Source organism: Chiloscyllium punctatum, chromosome 8, assembly GCF_047496795.1.
Source record: "Chiloscyllium punctatum isolate Juve2018m chromosome 8, sChiPun1.3, whole genome shotgun sequence".
Lineage (NCBI taxonomy): Eukaryota > Metazoa > Chordata > Chondrichthyes > Orectolobiformes > Hemiscylliidae > Chiloscyllium > Chiloscyllium punctatum.
Genome location: NC_092746.1, coordinates 36,034,496 through 36,049,369, shown reverse-complemented (window position 1 = coordinate 36,049,369; position 14,874 = coordinate 36,034,496). Strand labels below are relative to the sequence as shown.

General features: G+C 40.1%; 1 protein-coding gene across 1 annotated transcript in view; it reads right to left on the bottom strand.

Moving 5' to 3' along the window:
* Positions 1–8,197: 8,197 nt before the first annotated feature.
* crppa (CDP-L-ribitol pyrophosphorylase A) overlaps positions 8,198–14,874 on the bottom strand; it is a 247,300-nt gene continuing 240,623 nt past the window's right edge. Inside the window, 1 exon segment of the mRNA XM_072575375.1 lies at positions 8,198–8,619. Coding sequence (XP_072431476.1) covers positions 8,515–8,619 — 105 coding nt within the window. The 3' untranslated portion in view covers positions 8,198–8,514.

The following is a 14,874-nucleotide window of genomic DNA, read 5'->3' as shown; positions in this document are numbered from 1 at the left end:
ATGGCTAAATATTTCCAAGTCAACATGGTGAGTAGCTTGGAGGGGAACTTGCAGGTGATGGTGTTCCCATGTATCTGCTTCACTTTTCCTTCTGGGTGTTAGTCATCATGGGTTGGGAAGATGCTGTCTAAAGATCTTTAAATTTATGCACTGCAATTTGCAGACAGTACACATTGTTGTGACTGAGCAGTGGTGATGGGAGAGTGTGGATGCTTATTGATTTGGGGCCAAGCAAGCAGGCTGCCTTATCCACTGCTGTTGGCCATGGAAGTGGGGATTCGGAAAGTGAGTTCCTTGATGCAGACTCCCAGCCTCTGACCTGCACTTGCAGCCAGAGTATTGATATGGCTCGTCTAGTTCAGTTTTTGGTCAATAGTAACTTTTAGGATGTTGGTAGTGGTGTGTTCAAAGATGATAATACTATTGCATACCAACGAGCATTGGTTGGATTCTCTCTTGTTGGAGATGGTGTTAAGGACTAAGCTAGACCATTCAAAACATTCTTAAGCAGGCAGCTCAGACCACAACTTTGCAATTTGTTTCAGTAAGTGTACAGTGAAAATTACCCAGATTAAGTTAGTGAGGTTGACTACTAGATTTTGAAACAGACAAAAATTTATTCACAAAATTACACAGTGAAACACAAAGAACAGAATAAAGAACGCCTACAGAACTCAGCCTATCCAACTAGACTTAATTGTGCTGTTCTGAATATACACAACAGTCCCAATTAGCAAACTCCCTTTAAAAACCAGTATAAATGGAACACATGCTTATAAGTTGAAGTTGAAGGGCAGAAAGAAAGAGAGAGAGAGAGAGAGTTTCCACACAGCTCCCTGTTGAACTTCCAACCAGTTCAAGACTGAACGAAACTGCTCAGTTCAACTAGAGGGCTGACCAGTCCCCTTTCATTATATACAGGTCACTTTTAAAACATGACCACTTTGGCCTGAAGTCTCATCTGTTTACATAGAAACAAAAGGTCTCTCAAAATCCTTTTCATCTCTGTACCAAAGCAGACTGATCGGAGCCTGGCCAGGTTTATTACCCCTCTGAAAAAATCAAGAACACTCCTGAGCCAAGGAACAGCTTTTAGAAAAAAAAATGGACTAGCTTTGTGACAATGGTCATTGCCTGGCACTTATCCGGCATGAAAGTTAAATATCACTTATCAGCCCAGACCTGGATATAGCCCACATCTTGATATACTGGCCTGACTCAGCATCTGAAGAGATGCAAATAGTGCTTAACATTGCACAATCATCAGTATATAGCCCCACCTCTGACTTTATGAAGGAGGGAAGGTCAACAATAAAGCAGCTGCAGATTATTGGGCCTAGGACACTCCCCTGTGGAACTTCTGCAGAATGTCATGGGACTGAGATGACTTGCTTCCAACAACCAGAATCATCGAGTATGACTCCAAACAGTAGAGGGGTTTCCCCTGTTTCCAACTGCAGTTCTGCCAGGGCTCCTTGATGCCACGACTCAAGGGAATGCTGCCTTGATGACCAGGGCAGTCTCTCTCATCTCACTCTGGAGTCCAGCTCTTTGGACCAAGGCTATAATGACCAAAACTCCATGTTAGTGATCAGGTTACTGCTGAGCAAATGTCACCTGACAGAACAGTTGATGACCCCCTTTATTACTTGGGTGATGGCCAAGAGCAAGCTGATAGGAGATGAGTTGACCAGATTGGATTTGTTCTGCTTTTTGCGTGTATGACATTCCTGGACAACTTTTCACATTGCTAGGTAGATGCCAATGTTTTTACAGGCATGGATCGGTTTAGCTAGATGCACCCACTCATTCTGGAGCAGTAGTTTTCAGCATAACTGCTTGCATGTTATCAAGACCTATATCCTTTGCAGTATGCAGTACCTTCAGCCATTTCTTGACATCATGTGGAGCAAATTGAATTGGTTGAAAACTGCACCTGTGATGCTGGCAAACTCTGATGGAGGTCTAGATGAATCATCCACTCTGCTATCCTGGACGAAGATTATTACAAATGTTTTGCTGAATGTGACAGGACTGCAAAGCATAAATCTGATCTCTTGGTTATAGGCTTGCTTATCTCTGCCTATTGGATGTGACTTCCACTGTTTAGCATGCAAGCAATCCTATATTACAGCTTCACATGGTTGAAAATCTGACGTCAGTTACATCATGCCCTCATTCATTAATCCACAGTTGATTCCCAGTCTTGACTACAATGTTACAGTAGGTGTTATGTCACATCATGAGGTTACAAATTGTGGTTAAATACAGTTCTGCTGCTTCTACATGTTCATAGCACCTCACGGATGCCCAGCTTTAAGTTCCTAGCTCTGTTCAAACTCTATCCCATTTCGCACACTGGTAGTGCCATGCAACAAAACAGGAGATATTTCTCAATGTGAAAATGGGACTTCATCTCCACAGTGACTTTGAGGTAGAAATTCTTATTAATATAGGTGCATTTGCTTCAGATAGATTGTTGGGGATGAGATCAAGTAAATTCTTCCCTCACCACTTGCTACAGACCTTGTCTAGTCATCATATCCTTTAGGATGTTGTCAGTTCAGTGAGTGATACAGTCTTAGTGAGGTACATTGAAAGCCCTCACCCAGAGTACATTTTGTGCTCTCCCCACCCTTACTGCTTCTTCCAACTGGCATTCAAAAGAGAAGAAATGAGACATGAGTAGCCATTGGAGTGGGTGCAGGGGCCTGGGTTGCACACGGACATGAGGGGCCATTTTGGAGGGATGGAGAGCATGCATTTTCATTAGGAACTTACCCTTTTGAACCTATCTTTAATAGACTTTCGCATTCAGACTATGATTCATGTTACAATGGTGGGCCATTCATAAACTACCCCAATTCCATTAAATTTGCTGGGGGGGTGGGGGGGGGGTTAGGAGATGTCTGTCCTCACAATAGTGTTGGCCAATTTATGAATGCAGACCGCCAGCACCCTTTACATTTGCTCTTTATAATCTCTATGATTCCACAAAAGTGCAGTCCATTGTAAGGAGACTGAAATTATGTGGTAATATCGAAAGTTAAATGAACAAATCAGAGTGAGTAACCTCAACCAAACTGAACCAATTCATTATAACGATCTCAAGTTCCACAGTAAGTATGATGCCCAATGACATGGTCTTATCTCAACTATTTTCAAAGGAACAATCCACAAAGTTAGAAGAAGTGGAATTATACACCTTGGTCAAAAAACAAGTAAGAGAATCCTGCTGGTCTCACCAGGAAAGTGAGGTGTGAAGGTTGAGGAAATGTGCAGCAGGGCTGCAGTCATCAATTCAATGTCAAAAGCAATATTATGATCAACCGGTTTAGCAACAATGAGGCCATTTTCTGAATCACCTAATCCTATATCTTAAACATCCATCTCCAACATTCTGCTTTGCTTTGCAAGAACTTCTCTATCACATCACTCCCCATCCATTCACCTAGAGCAGCCTCCAGGCTCCATTTTCATTGCACTTAGACACCAATGTATTTATCCATCCAGTGCTAATACTCATCCCAATCCTTATGCATTGGATATATGTATCTCAGTCATCCTCACACCGTATTCTTAGGTTTGATGCTTGCTCAGTCTGGTTGGGGTTCAGTCTGGTTTTGCATTGTTTGCAGAAGTGAGAGTAAAACATAAGGGCGAAGGATGTGGGTGATTACAAGTAGTCTGACTGAGCTAGGAAGATACTCTGGAGGTAAATGCATATCATTAATCACTTTCAACCATAGACAGATTGGCATCAGCTGGACTTTTCCTTTGGATGCTTGCACCCTGAAATCAGGTTTAAATGAGGTTCAGCTTATGAAGCAATCAGTCAACCTCATTTTCTCTGTAGAGTGCATTTAACAGTCAGGCAGCAAGTTTGTCATCCATGTCGTGCGATTCCAGCTTGAAAGCAGCAGCAGGATGTCAATGCAGGTGGGTGTCGGAGAAGGTGCTATAAAATGGAGATGCCCTCTCTCTGACATTTTGAACTTTGTGCTCTCAGTATGCTGCTGGGAGTCTACTTCCGGCCAGCTAACCATCCTCTGCTGTCTCCAGGAACCTGAAAACAGACCAAAAAGTCCCTGTCTAATCTTTCAATAGACCCTTAGATAACCCATTGCTTACAGGTGAGCAGTGCAGCTGGATCCCATTCCATCCCTGAGAAGGTAGCTCAGCTTGGGGAGATGTGTTCAGGAAACTGGCATCCAGACTAGTGGCGTGAAATTCCATATCACCCCACCTCCCCTCCTGGTCCTGGTGGGGCGAAAGATCTGGTCCAAAAGCTTGTAAATCGTTGGTGACAGATTTACAAGTGTCTCTGACACACATTTGTTGACTTCATTATTGAATGAACTATGATAAGATTAAATACAGTGATTGCCAAGATTGTGAATTTAACTAAATCATATCTCTTTTGTATCTTTCCAGACTGTTCATAAGTCTGGTATGTAGAGTCAGACAGCTGTACAGCACAGAAAAGGACCATCCAACTTGTCTATGCCAATCAGATATTCCAAATTACTCTAGTTCCCCTTGCCAGCATTGGGCCCATTTCTCTTCAATTCCTTCCTATTCATATACCCATCCAGATGCCTATCAAATGTTGCAATTGTACCAGCCTCCACCACATCCTCTGGCAGCTCATTCCATACAAGTCGTTCAGCTATAATGCAACAGCTGTTTTCCTCTGTAACCTCACGCTATAGAAAATCGTGTTTTTCACGCTGTAGAAAACTGCTATACCCAGTCAGTAGAAAGTTTGCATTATCCAAACAACATCCACAACTCGTCAATTGCGTTATAGCCAATTTGCACTGACAAAACACGCATTATAGCAGATCAACCTGTACATGTACCACCTTCTTTGTGAAAAGGTTGGACTTTAGGTCTCTCTTAAATCTTTCCTCTCTCACTTAAACCTATGCCCTCTAGTTTGGACTCGCCCATCCTGGGAAAAAGACTTTGGCTATTCACTCTATCCATGCCCCTCATGTGTTGAAGGATGTTCATCAGACCAATTCCTCAGAGGACCTCACTCCTTCTGAGGCTGCATGTGCAGCCATGCACCAGTGTAAATGCTTTGGTGGGTTCACTTGAGTTTTCATCTGCTGATTCAAAACTCACAAGTGACTGTGAGCAGGAAATTGTGGCAGGTACAGCAATAATGGCCTGGCCTGTAACTGTCTCCAAGTTCTGTTCAGTTGGACACAAATGCTGAACCCTGGGAACTACTGTTAAGAAAGAAAGTACCGCTAGTGCATTAGAAATTTGGCCAGGTTCTAAAAAGATGTGCTTCACAAACACTCAACAAAAGTAGAAAGGATTGAAGAGTTTACTCTGATCACAAGCAGTTTGGTGGTGGAGGAAATTGTATGGAGGTTGCCACAGTGAGAGTGCACGAACTTCCATGGAGCTCTAAGCAAGTTTTTAAAGAAGTGCATGACAATGAAGACTTGGAGTATAATTTGTTAGCCATCTTAAGCAGGGTGACATATATTGTATCAAATATCTTACAATGTGTCATTGACTATCACCAATCTGGTCCACAGCAGAGGGGTAGCAGTGATTATGATAGGAGTGTTGGCAGCAAGCACATGCATGTGGAAACTCTAATCAAAATCCACTCCATTTCTCATCTGAAATTATGTTCAAACACCTTGACTGCTCTGGAAGAAGTCTGGACTGGTTGATTGATCAGCTTTACAACAAGTAGCTGCGGGGTAGAAAGAGAAGAAGGATGAAGAACGGCGTAAATAAGAGAAGAATCTGTCTGGATAGTTCCCTTCCATCTAATTTTACAATCGCAATTCACCTTTTTATCAACAGTACCTCACCTTATATTTGCTCAGTCACATATCATCCCAATGACAACTTGGGCACACGGTAAAATATAACTCAAAACAAAATAAATATTCCAAACCAAATTTATAAATTAGGTTTTCCATGTTGCGAACCAACTAGTCAAAAAAATTATGATTAAGACCATTCCAGTAAATCCTGCAGGTGGCAGTACAGTCTAGGAACTTGAGATAGTTAGAAATGTTTGAAACTGTCAGCTGAACTTTCTCAGAACTTGCAATGTCCTGCCATTTGGACTGAAAGTGGGAGGCAGCTCTGCCCTCACAGTTGGTGAGACACTGGGTTACATTTTGCCAGTGGCTACCAGAACTGCCACCTAATTGATAAGAGCAGCCCGCATCACAATCTAACCAGCAGTGGCAACTGCTGAAAATGCAGCACATGGAATAGGGCACCTCTATATTAGTTTTGGTATTATCTGAATTTGTCCCTAAAAACTATTTTGCTACTTTCTGGATCTCTTGTTGACTCTTTTCCTGTTGTCCATTTTAATAAAATCAAAATAAGCAAAAACAACCAGATGGGATGTGCATTTATGTTTAAAGTGTGACTGAGTTAAGCTGTAGCAGAATGGCAGTGGTATCAATTAGGGTGAAACGGTGCAGAGGGAACAACAAGATCTGTGCAGTTCTGTTCATCCTGTTATAGGATGAATACTATTAAGCTGGAGAGGTTTCAGAAGAAATTTACCAGGAAATTGCTGGGTATGGAAGGTTTGAGTTTTCAAGAAAGACTGGATAAGTTGGGACTTTGTTCACTGGACCATAGGAGAGGTGACCTGACAGAAGTTCATAAAATCATGAGGGGTATTGCTAGAGTTAATGGTAGTTACCTTTTTCCTAAAATGGAGGATTTCAAGAGTAGAGGGCACATTTTTAAGGTGAGATGAGAGAGATTGTTAAAAAAAGATATGGGGGCAAATATTTTACACGGAGGGTGTTGGGTGTGTGGAATGAACTTCCTGAGAAAGCAGTGAATGTGGGCATAATTATGACATTTAAAGTACATTTGGATAAGTCCATGAAAGATTTGGAGGGATATGGATCGGGAGCAGGCAGGTGGGACCAGCTTAGTTTAGGATTACGTTCGGCATGGACTGGTTGGACTGAAGGGTCTGTTTCTGTGCTGTATGACTCTATGACAAATGAAGTAGCAAATTTTCTTTTGACATAGTTCCCCAACAATACATATAATGAAGCTATACAAGCCAAGTGACACCAAGATTTAATGCAGAAGAGCTAGTATTGGATTGGGGTGGACAAAGTTAAAAATCACACAACACCAAATTATAGTCCAAAAGATTTGTTTGGAAGCACTAGCTTTTGGAATACTGCTCCATCATCAGGTGGTTGTGGAGAATAAGACCATAAGACACAGAATTTATAGCAATATATGCATGACACTAATCTTTTGCAATAAATTCTGTATGTTATGGTCTTACTCTTCACAACCAGCTGATGAAGGAGCAGTGCTCCGAAAGCTAGTGCTTTCAAATAAACCTGTTGGACTATAACCTGGTGTTGTGTGGCTTTTTTTTTAACTTTGACCAAGATTTAATGCAGTCACCAAAATACCACCTGATGAAGGAGCAGCGCTCTGAAAGCTAGTGGTTCCAAATAAACCTGTTGGACTATAACCTGATATTAACCAAAGTAGCGATTCAGGGCAGCTCTGAATGTGACTCTTGAGACTAGTTTTCTCTTTTCATTGACAAGTACAGTTAATAGTGGTGCAAATCAGTGAATCAGAGACTTTTAATGTATAACAATTTTATTTTCTAATTGTTTTTATTTTTCTAATTAAAACAGCAATTTTAAAAGGAAAGAAAAACTTAGTGCTCCTGGTAATGATCTTGAAAATACCTCACCATAATCATGTGAAGGAATGATTACCACACTATGATTTACGAACAAAATTCAATATTTCAAATCAAAATGACAGGTCTCCTAAACAAGACTCTCTTCAGGTTTTTGCTTTGCATTAATATAAAGGTACAGTTCAGCTGTACTCCAAGCCATTTTAAATAGCTGGTGGGTAAAAGGCCTTTCCCTGATGATGTGGAACAGAATTTCTGTTGTAATAAAGTTGAATAACTTTGTATTGGAATAGGGACAGTAGAATTGCAACTGATTCTCTCCACCAGTGATGAGACTTTCTGAAAGAGCAAGATGGACAATACCAGTTAAAGTAGATCTAGCACTGAAAATGAAAAATGCTGGAGATCACAGCGGGCCAGGCAGCATCCACAGACAGACAGCAAGCTAATGTTTCAAGTCTAGATGACTCTTCATCAGAGCTGCTTCAACATCCCAGTCTGATGAAGAGTCATCCAGACTTGAAACATTAGCTTGCTGTCTCTCCATCAATGCTGCCTGACCCACTGTGATCTCCAGCATTTTTTGTTTTCAGTACAAATTCCAGCAACTGCAGTAATTTTCTCCTAATTCTGACCTTAGCAAGTCTGGGGCATAATTTTTGATAGAAATATTGACATGTTCAATTAGATTTCATGTCCTGTTTATCTTCCTGATTAAAAAAATTGATGAGAAAATACTTGCAGTTTTTCACAGCTATCATTAGAGGGCAGTATATTCTTTCACAGTATTCAGACATCACAACACCTGTGCCCAGAGAAGTTCCTAACTACAATCAGACCACAAGGAAATGGCCAATTAGGGCAGGGCTCCGCTGCTTTATTAATGAGTCGATGATTGAGGCAGCTTCTTTCACAGATTCTTCAACTTTATCCAATTCCTGTTAATAAAAAATGAAAGATTGATAACAAGTCATGAGTGACGGAGAGAATGTCAACTTTTGTCCAGTACCAAAATCTACCAGAATTAACACTTGTTTCCAAAGCCATCTGATACTTTACAGCTTTATTGTAATATAAACAGTCAAAGAAAAAATCCATTTTACCAATGTGTATACAGCTTATTAATGCTAATCAGTGCGGCAAAATATTTTGAAAACCAATTACAACAAACTGGATCACTAACACAGAAAAGCTCACTGTTAATATCTCATTTCAATTACAATTACACACAATTATAATTAACTTTAACATTTTTTGGCCTATTTGCAACTTGTCATGCACCTCAAACCTGTACCTCACATCCCAGACCCCGTTTTACAAAATAAAGATGTTTTTGCATGAACTTCACACATATGAAATTCTTCTCTATTTTCTTTGCTCTCTGCTGCTCTTCCAAGTCAAAGACAGTTCAGATTGCCAACAGGAAGGGAATTCACCTTTCTTATTCTTTTGACTTTGTCTGATAACCCAAGAATTGTTGGAGAGACTCACAGTACTGGGTTTGTGATACGACGGAGTTTCTCAAGATCAGTTCACGTATGAACAAAAAGTACTATTCGTTAGAGTATCATGTCTTCTGTCAATGGTACCCCATGTAAATCTCATCAATTGAGGGTAAACAAACTGAGGAAAAATATCTCCTGCTTATATGAGTCGATGTACTTTGTGGTTCAGTAAGCGTTCCTCTTAATTACAATGACCTAGTTAATTACAGTGGATGTACAATTATAATTACGAGGAATATACAGTGATTTTCTTTATAGAGTTGAAAGCTTGGAATACAGCAGTTAAAAAAAGCTCCTTGCATACAGTGACACTGACATTTTCTGTTTGCAATCATGTTTTGTCCTGCATACACTTGGGTCTTATAATTTTTCACTCATTTTATCACATAGCATGTGGCCAAAATATAAGCCAGCCACAATGCTTGAAAAAGATCTGATACACTGGGTAGCACAGAGAGAGCCAATTCTGAAATATTTCAGACTGTTATTGTGGCCCTTACAATAGGAATAGCAGGAAAGTAGAAAGAAAGAACTTGTCACATCCTCCAAAGCACTATGCAATTCAGAAATTATTTGGAGAGATGTCCCTGCTCCTTTTAAAACCAAATGCCATGAAATTCGTTGTATCAACAAGAACAGGAAGACTCGTTGTCAGTTTAATACTTAATTGGAAAAGTGAAAACTGTGAAAATGCAGCATACCAAAAACCATGCATTTCTATGTAATTTATGTGCTCAAGTTCATAGTGTGTTTGAACAGCCAACACTCTTGACCAGGAATTGCAAATGCTGAAAATGGAACTCACATTCAGCCACATTCACACACAGCATGTGTGTCAACTTTTGCCACAATAAATTATATTTTAAAAAAACTATAAATAATTGTTAAAATTTGTATTTTGTGCAAATTTAACCATGTGAATTATTTGAAATATTTGATTTCTAGACTTGTTTTAATTGCAGTGATGTGAAATATTAACTCTGATTTGTGCTGCCATTATGTGGTTTACAAGATTATGACACTTTGGGACTAGAGATTTAAATTTAGGGCAAGTGGAGGAGGTCATATGACATGTTTTAGCTGTAGCCCTGTTGATAGTAATCCTGGATGGATTGATTGTTAGATATCAAAGGAAGGTTTAGATTGTTCTACCAAGAACAAGGTGCAACATATTTATGCTGGGAGACAATAGCAGCAGTCTAAACTGACAATTAAAAGACTCTGAGTTTCTCAAAGTCATAGATATCAGGTGGTAAACAGTTGTATGTAGTTTCTTCAGTTATTTCTAAGATGAAAGGGAGTTGGGATCAAAGATAGCTAATTAGCATTCCACCAGGTTGCCATGGGAAAGCAAGCAGTGGAAGCCATTTTGAGATTGAGTTACAGGCTTCCACAAAAACCAATGAATATGAACATCACTGGGAGGAGTTCCTTGTGGTCAGCAGAGATTTAAAAAAGTTGCTTGATTTTGCGAGTTATTACAGCTGGAAGCAGAAGGGAGATGGAATGTAGCTGAAGAGTCATATACCATCATCAACTATGGATTTGTGGAATTTATAGTCTGGCAAGGCTGGATGGGGAAGAATCACCACTGCAGGTTTTACAGCTGGTGCTGGATGTAAGACTCTCCAAAAGTTGAGGGGAATGCCTGCAAATGGTCATTTAATGTTAATATTCAGCAATGTGGAGATATAGAAACCCCCAGGAAACTGGGATTACAGTGCATTGTTTGCTATGAGGACTGTTATTCCATGGAAAGTGATAAGTTTGAAAAGGGAACAGTCCTGTAGTGTAAAGGAATAGGTACCTACAAAAAGAAAATGGTATTTAGGTAATAGTTTTAGTCATTTGTTATAGTAAAAGTAAAATAGTCGAAGTGAAATCTTGTGAGCTATTAACTGGAAATTCAAATCTCCTTGTAAAAATTGCAGAGATGGTAACAGAAGAGAATAAAGAATGACATTTAAGAAGAATTTTGAGACAACATGATACTATATTAAACTTGTGATTTAAGTTGATAAAATCACCTCCTGAAAAGTGAGTTATTTACATTATGATGATTAAGTTGCACAGTCTCTATTAATTTCCCCTCTGTCTCAACACCACCTTACATTTATATGTGTCTTTAATATAGCAAGACACCTTGCGGACTCAGGCATCTATAGGAGACCATTCAGCCTATTGCAACCCTATAACAACAAACATCTGACGACACTCATCTCATTTTCCAGCTTTTGGCTCATAATCCTGGTGGCTGTGACACAAGTGAATATTGAACACTGCTTAAATGTTCCAAGTGTGTTTGACTCAACCATTCTTTCAGGTAATGAGTTCCAGATTCCCACTACTCTCTGGTGAAAAAATCTCTCTACTCTCCTTTTAGCTTTCTGCCTCTTGCCACGCTTCGAGGGAGTCAAACAAAGGTCGATGTTCGACCATATCATCAAGTTTGTAAGGAGCATCTTAAAAGTCCTGAGAGAGATGGAAAGTTTCAGAGCGTTCCCGACCATTGGGCCTCCCAGCTGAAAGCACAACTATTAATGGTCGACCAATAAAATCAGGATGTGCAAGAGGCTGGTATCAAATGCAACCTCAGAAAGCTGAAGCGCTAGGCACGTCACCAAGATTGCGAGGTGAGAAGCTATGAAAATATTTGAAAGGTCAGTCATTTTAAAACTGAGTCACTACTGGGGCAAATACTCAATATGAGTTAATGAGCAAAAAGTTGGTGGCACTTGTGTGGGAGGTAGGACACAGATAGCAAAGGTTTGGACTGCAATAACAACATATTTTTACAAACTACCTTTAAAGTAATAAAATGTCCTGAGACGCTTCTCAGGAGCATTATAAAACAAAATATGGCTTGGGGTGACTGGAGGATGTCTTCAGATAAATTTGATCAGATTCCCTACAGTACAGAAACAGGCCCTTCGACCTAACAAGTCCACACTGACCCTCTGACGGGCAACCCACCCAGACCCATTCCCCTACTTTATATTTACCCCTGACTAATGCACCAAACACTATGAGCAATTTAGCAAGGCCAATTCACCTAATCTGCAGATCTTTGGATTGTGGGAGGAAACCGGAGCACCTGGAGGAATCTCACGCAGACACTGGGAGAATGTGCAAACTCCACACAGACAGTTGTCTGAGGCTGGAATCAAACCCGGGTCCCTGGTGCTGGGAGGCAGCATTGCTAACCACTGAGCCACCGTGCTGCCCCAAAATAGGAAAGCAAAAGCAAAGAGGTAGGTGAAAGGAGAAAGCTGAAGTAGAGAGGCAAAGAAGTGTAGCGAGAGGATTCAAAAGTTAAATGCTAACAAAGGGGGAGAAGTATTAAAATCAGGGGTGTTGAAGAGGCCAAAATTAGAAGCGTCAGATATTAGATTAGATTACTTACAGTGTGGAAACAGGCCCTTCGGCCCAACAAGTCCACGCCGCACCCGCCGAAGCGCAACCCACCCATACCCCTACATCTACACCTTACCTAACACTACGGGCAATCTAGCATGGCCAATTCACCTGACCTGCACATCTTTTGGAGTGTGGGAGGAAACCGGAGCACCCGGAGGAAACCCACGCAGACACGGGGAGAACGTGCTAACTCCACACAGAGAGTCGCCTGAGGCGGGAATTGAACCCGGATCTCTGGCGCTGTGAGGCAACAGTGCTAACCACTGTGCCACCGTGCCGCCCAAACCACTGTGCCACCGTGCCGCCCAACCACTGTGCCACCGTGCCGCCCTATATCTCATAGGATTGAGAGCTGAAGTGGATTACTGACCCTGGAGAGTCAAGAAGCATGTGCCTAAAGTTACATCGTCTGAATCTATCAATATGTCCGTCTACTCCTTTCTTTCTTATGAACCCTATCTAATTTCCTCTTGAATGCATTTATACTAATTGTCTCAACAACCATATTGTGAGTTCCATATTCTCACTGAGCTGAATAATGCCCAGTTTGTACTGTGTTAATTAATCTAATCCAAACTGGTAAACTGGTGCTTCAATTGGCCTCGGTGTCTCGATTAACTATGGTCATATGGTCATATAGCTTTGTTAGATAACTGTTTTCCTTGCATGCAGTCTAAGGAGGGAATTGCAAACCATGTGCACAAGGTATTGAAGTTTAGCCTATACTTATCAGGAGGAGCTTGTGCCACTATCTTGTGATTCATGTAAAATGATTGTAATGTTAAAGTATCTTTATGTTGTTTTAAGTTGAAAGCAATATCAATAAAATAAACAATGATGGTAAAGGTTACGGCAACATGCAAGATACATTTTCTGAATGACATCTGATACAATAATCATTTTTTGGAAAATGTAATCATACAATAACAACCCTAATAAAAACAAACATTCAGATTTACTTAACCAGAAAATCTGTCCACTTATTGGGTACATTTTTTGCACAATCAATACTTTGATCTAACTCCCTGTAACAAACCAGAATGGATAAGTTCAATATATGATTGGAAACAGATTTTTTACATTTATTTAATACAAACCTTGTGGTGCTGAAGGTTTTTTTTTAATTTCACAGTGGCATTATATTACTTAGATTGAATATGAGAAGGTGCCATGTTTAGAGTCATAAAAAGTTATATATACATCCAACCCTCAGTAAATGTTTCAGTCCTTGGTCATTTTCACTGGAATTAGGATCAAATAACCTTCTTATGAGAAACATCTAAAGACTAATTCAAATAAATATGATTATTACGTTGAATTAAAATTGCTGAATTCAATCTGTTATTCTAACAAGTTCACTAAAAGATCTAAATGAAGTAAGATTATATTAATTTTGATTCTGGTCCTTAGATCCATAATATTTAAATACAGCCATAGGTTAGACTCTTGGCATAAGCAAAATAGTTTTTAAAAATCACAAATATAATTACTTTGAGTTTTATGTAAGTTTATTATTTAGTAACTAGCTGCATGTGCAAAAGCAGGCAGATTAATATTCACCTCACCTTTCACACAGTCACCAAATGTAGTTCAAAAGCAAGATTTTAAGACTCTCACTACTCCCATCTTTTGAATAATGCGGTCAGCTTTGTTGCTTTCTCTGATCAGCTGCTCCTAAACACAATGGCTTGGAGTTTCCTCCACACTGGCAAAGAGATGTGTATAATCTGGCGCAAATCAATTCCATGGCACATGATATCCATGAAGGACAGCTCAGTAGTTGAAACCCTGAACTCTAACATGAATTATTGTCAAGGTGTTTCAGTTCCTTCAGTCTCAATCAGATATCTACAAAGTTTCCAGTGTTATATAATATTGGCTTATGAGCCTTCTGTTTTGACTTCATTTTGAAGCACTTTCCAAGGATCAAATAATTCATGTGGGCTGCTGAGTTGCAGTTCGTCGATGATATTTCTTCTCACTAATCTATACGTGATTTTAGGGCTCACAGACTGTGCAGTTGGATAAAGCTCAAATGAAAGCTCTTCCTGTTACTGAAGACCACTGATTGGTCTGTGGGAACCATGATGGCCAAGAGAGCAATTGATGACTTTGGAAGCAAAAACACGAAGATTACTATCTGAATGGCTACAAGATGGGAGAGGGGAGTGTGCAGTGGGATCTGGATGTCTTTGTGCACCAATTGCTGAAGGTAAGCATGCAGATGCAGCACGCAGTAAAGAAGGCAAATGGTATGAGAGGTTTCAAGTA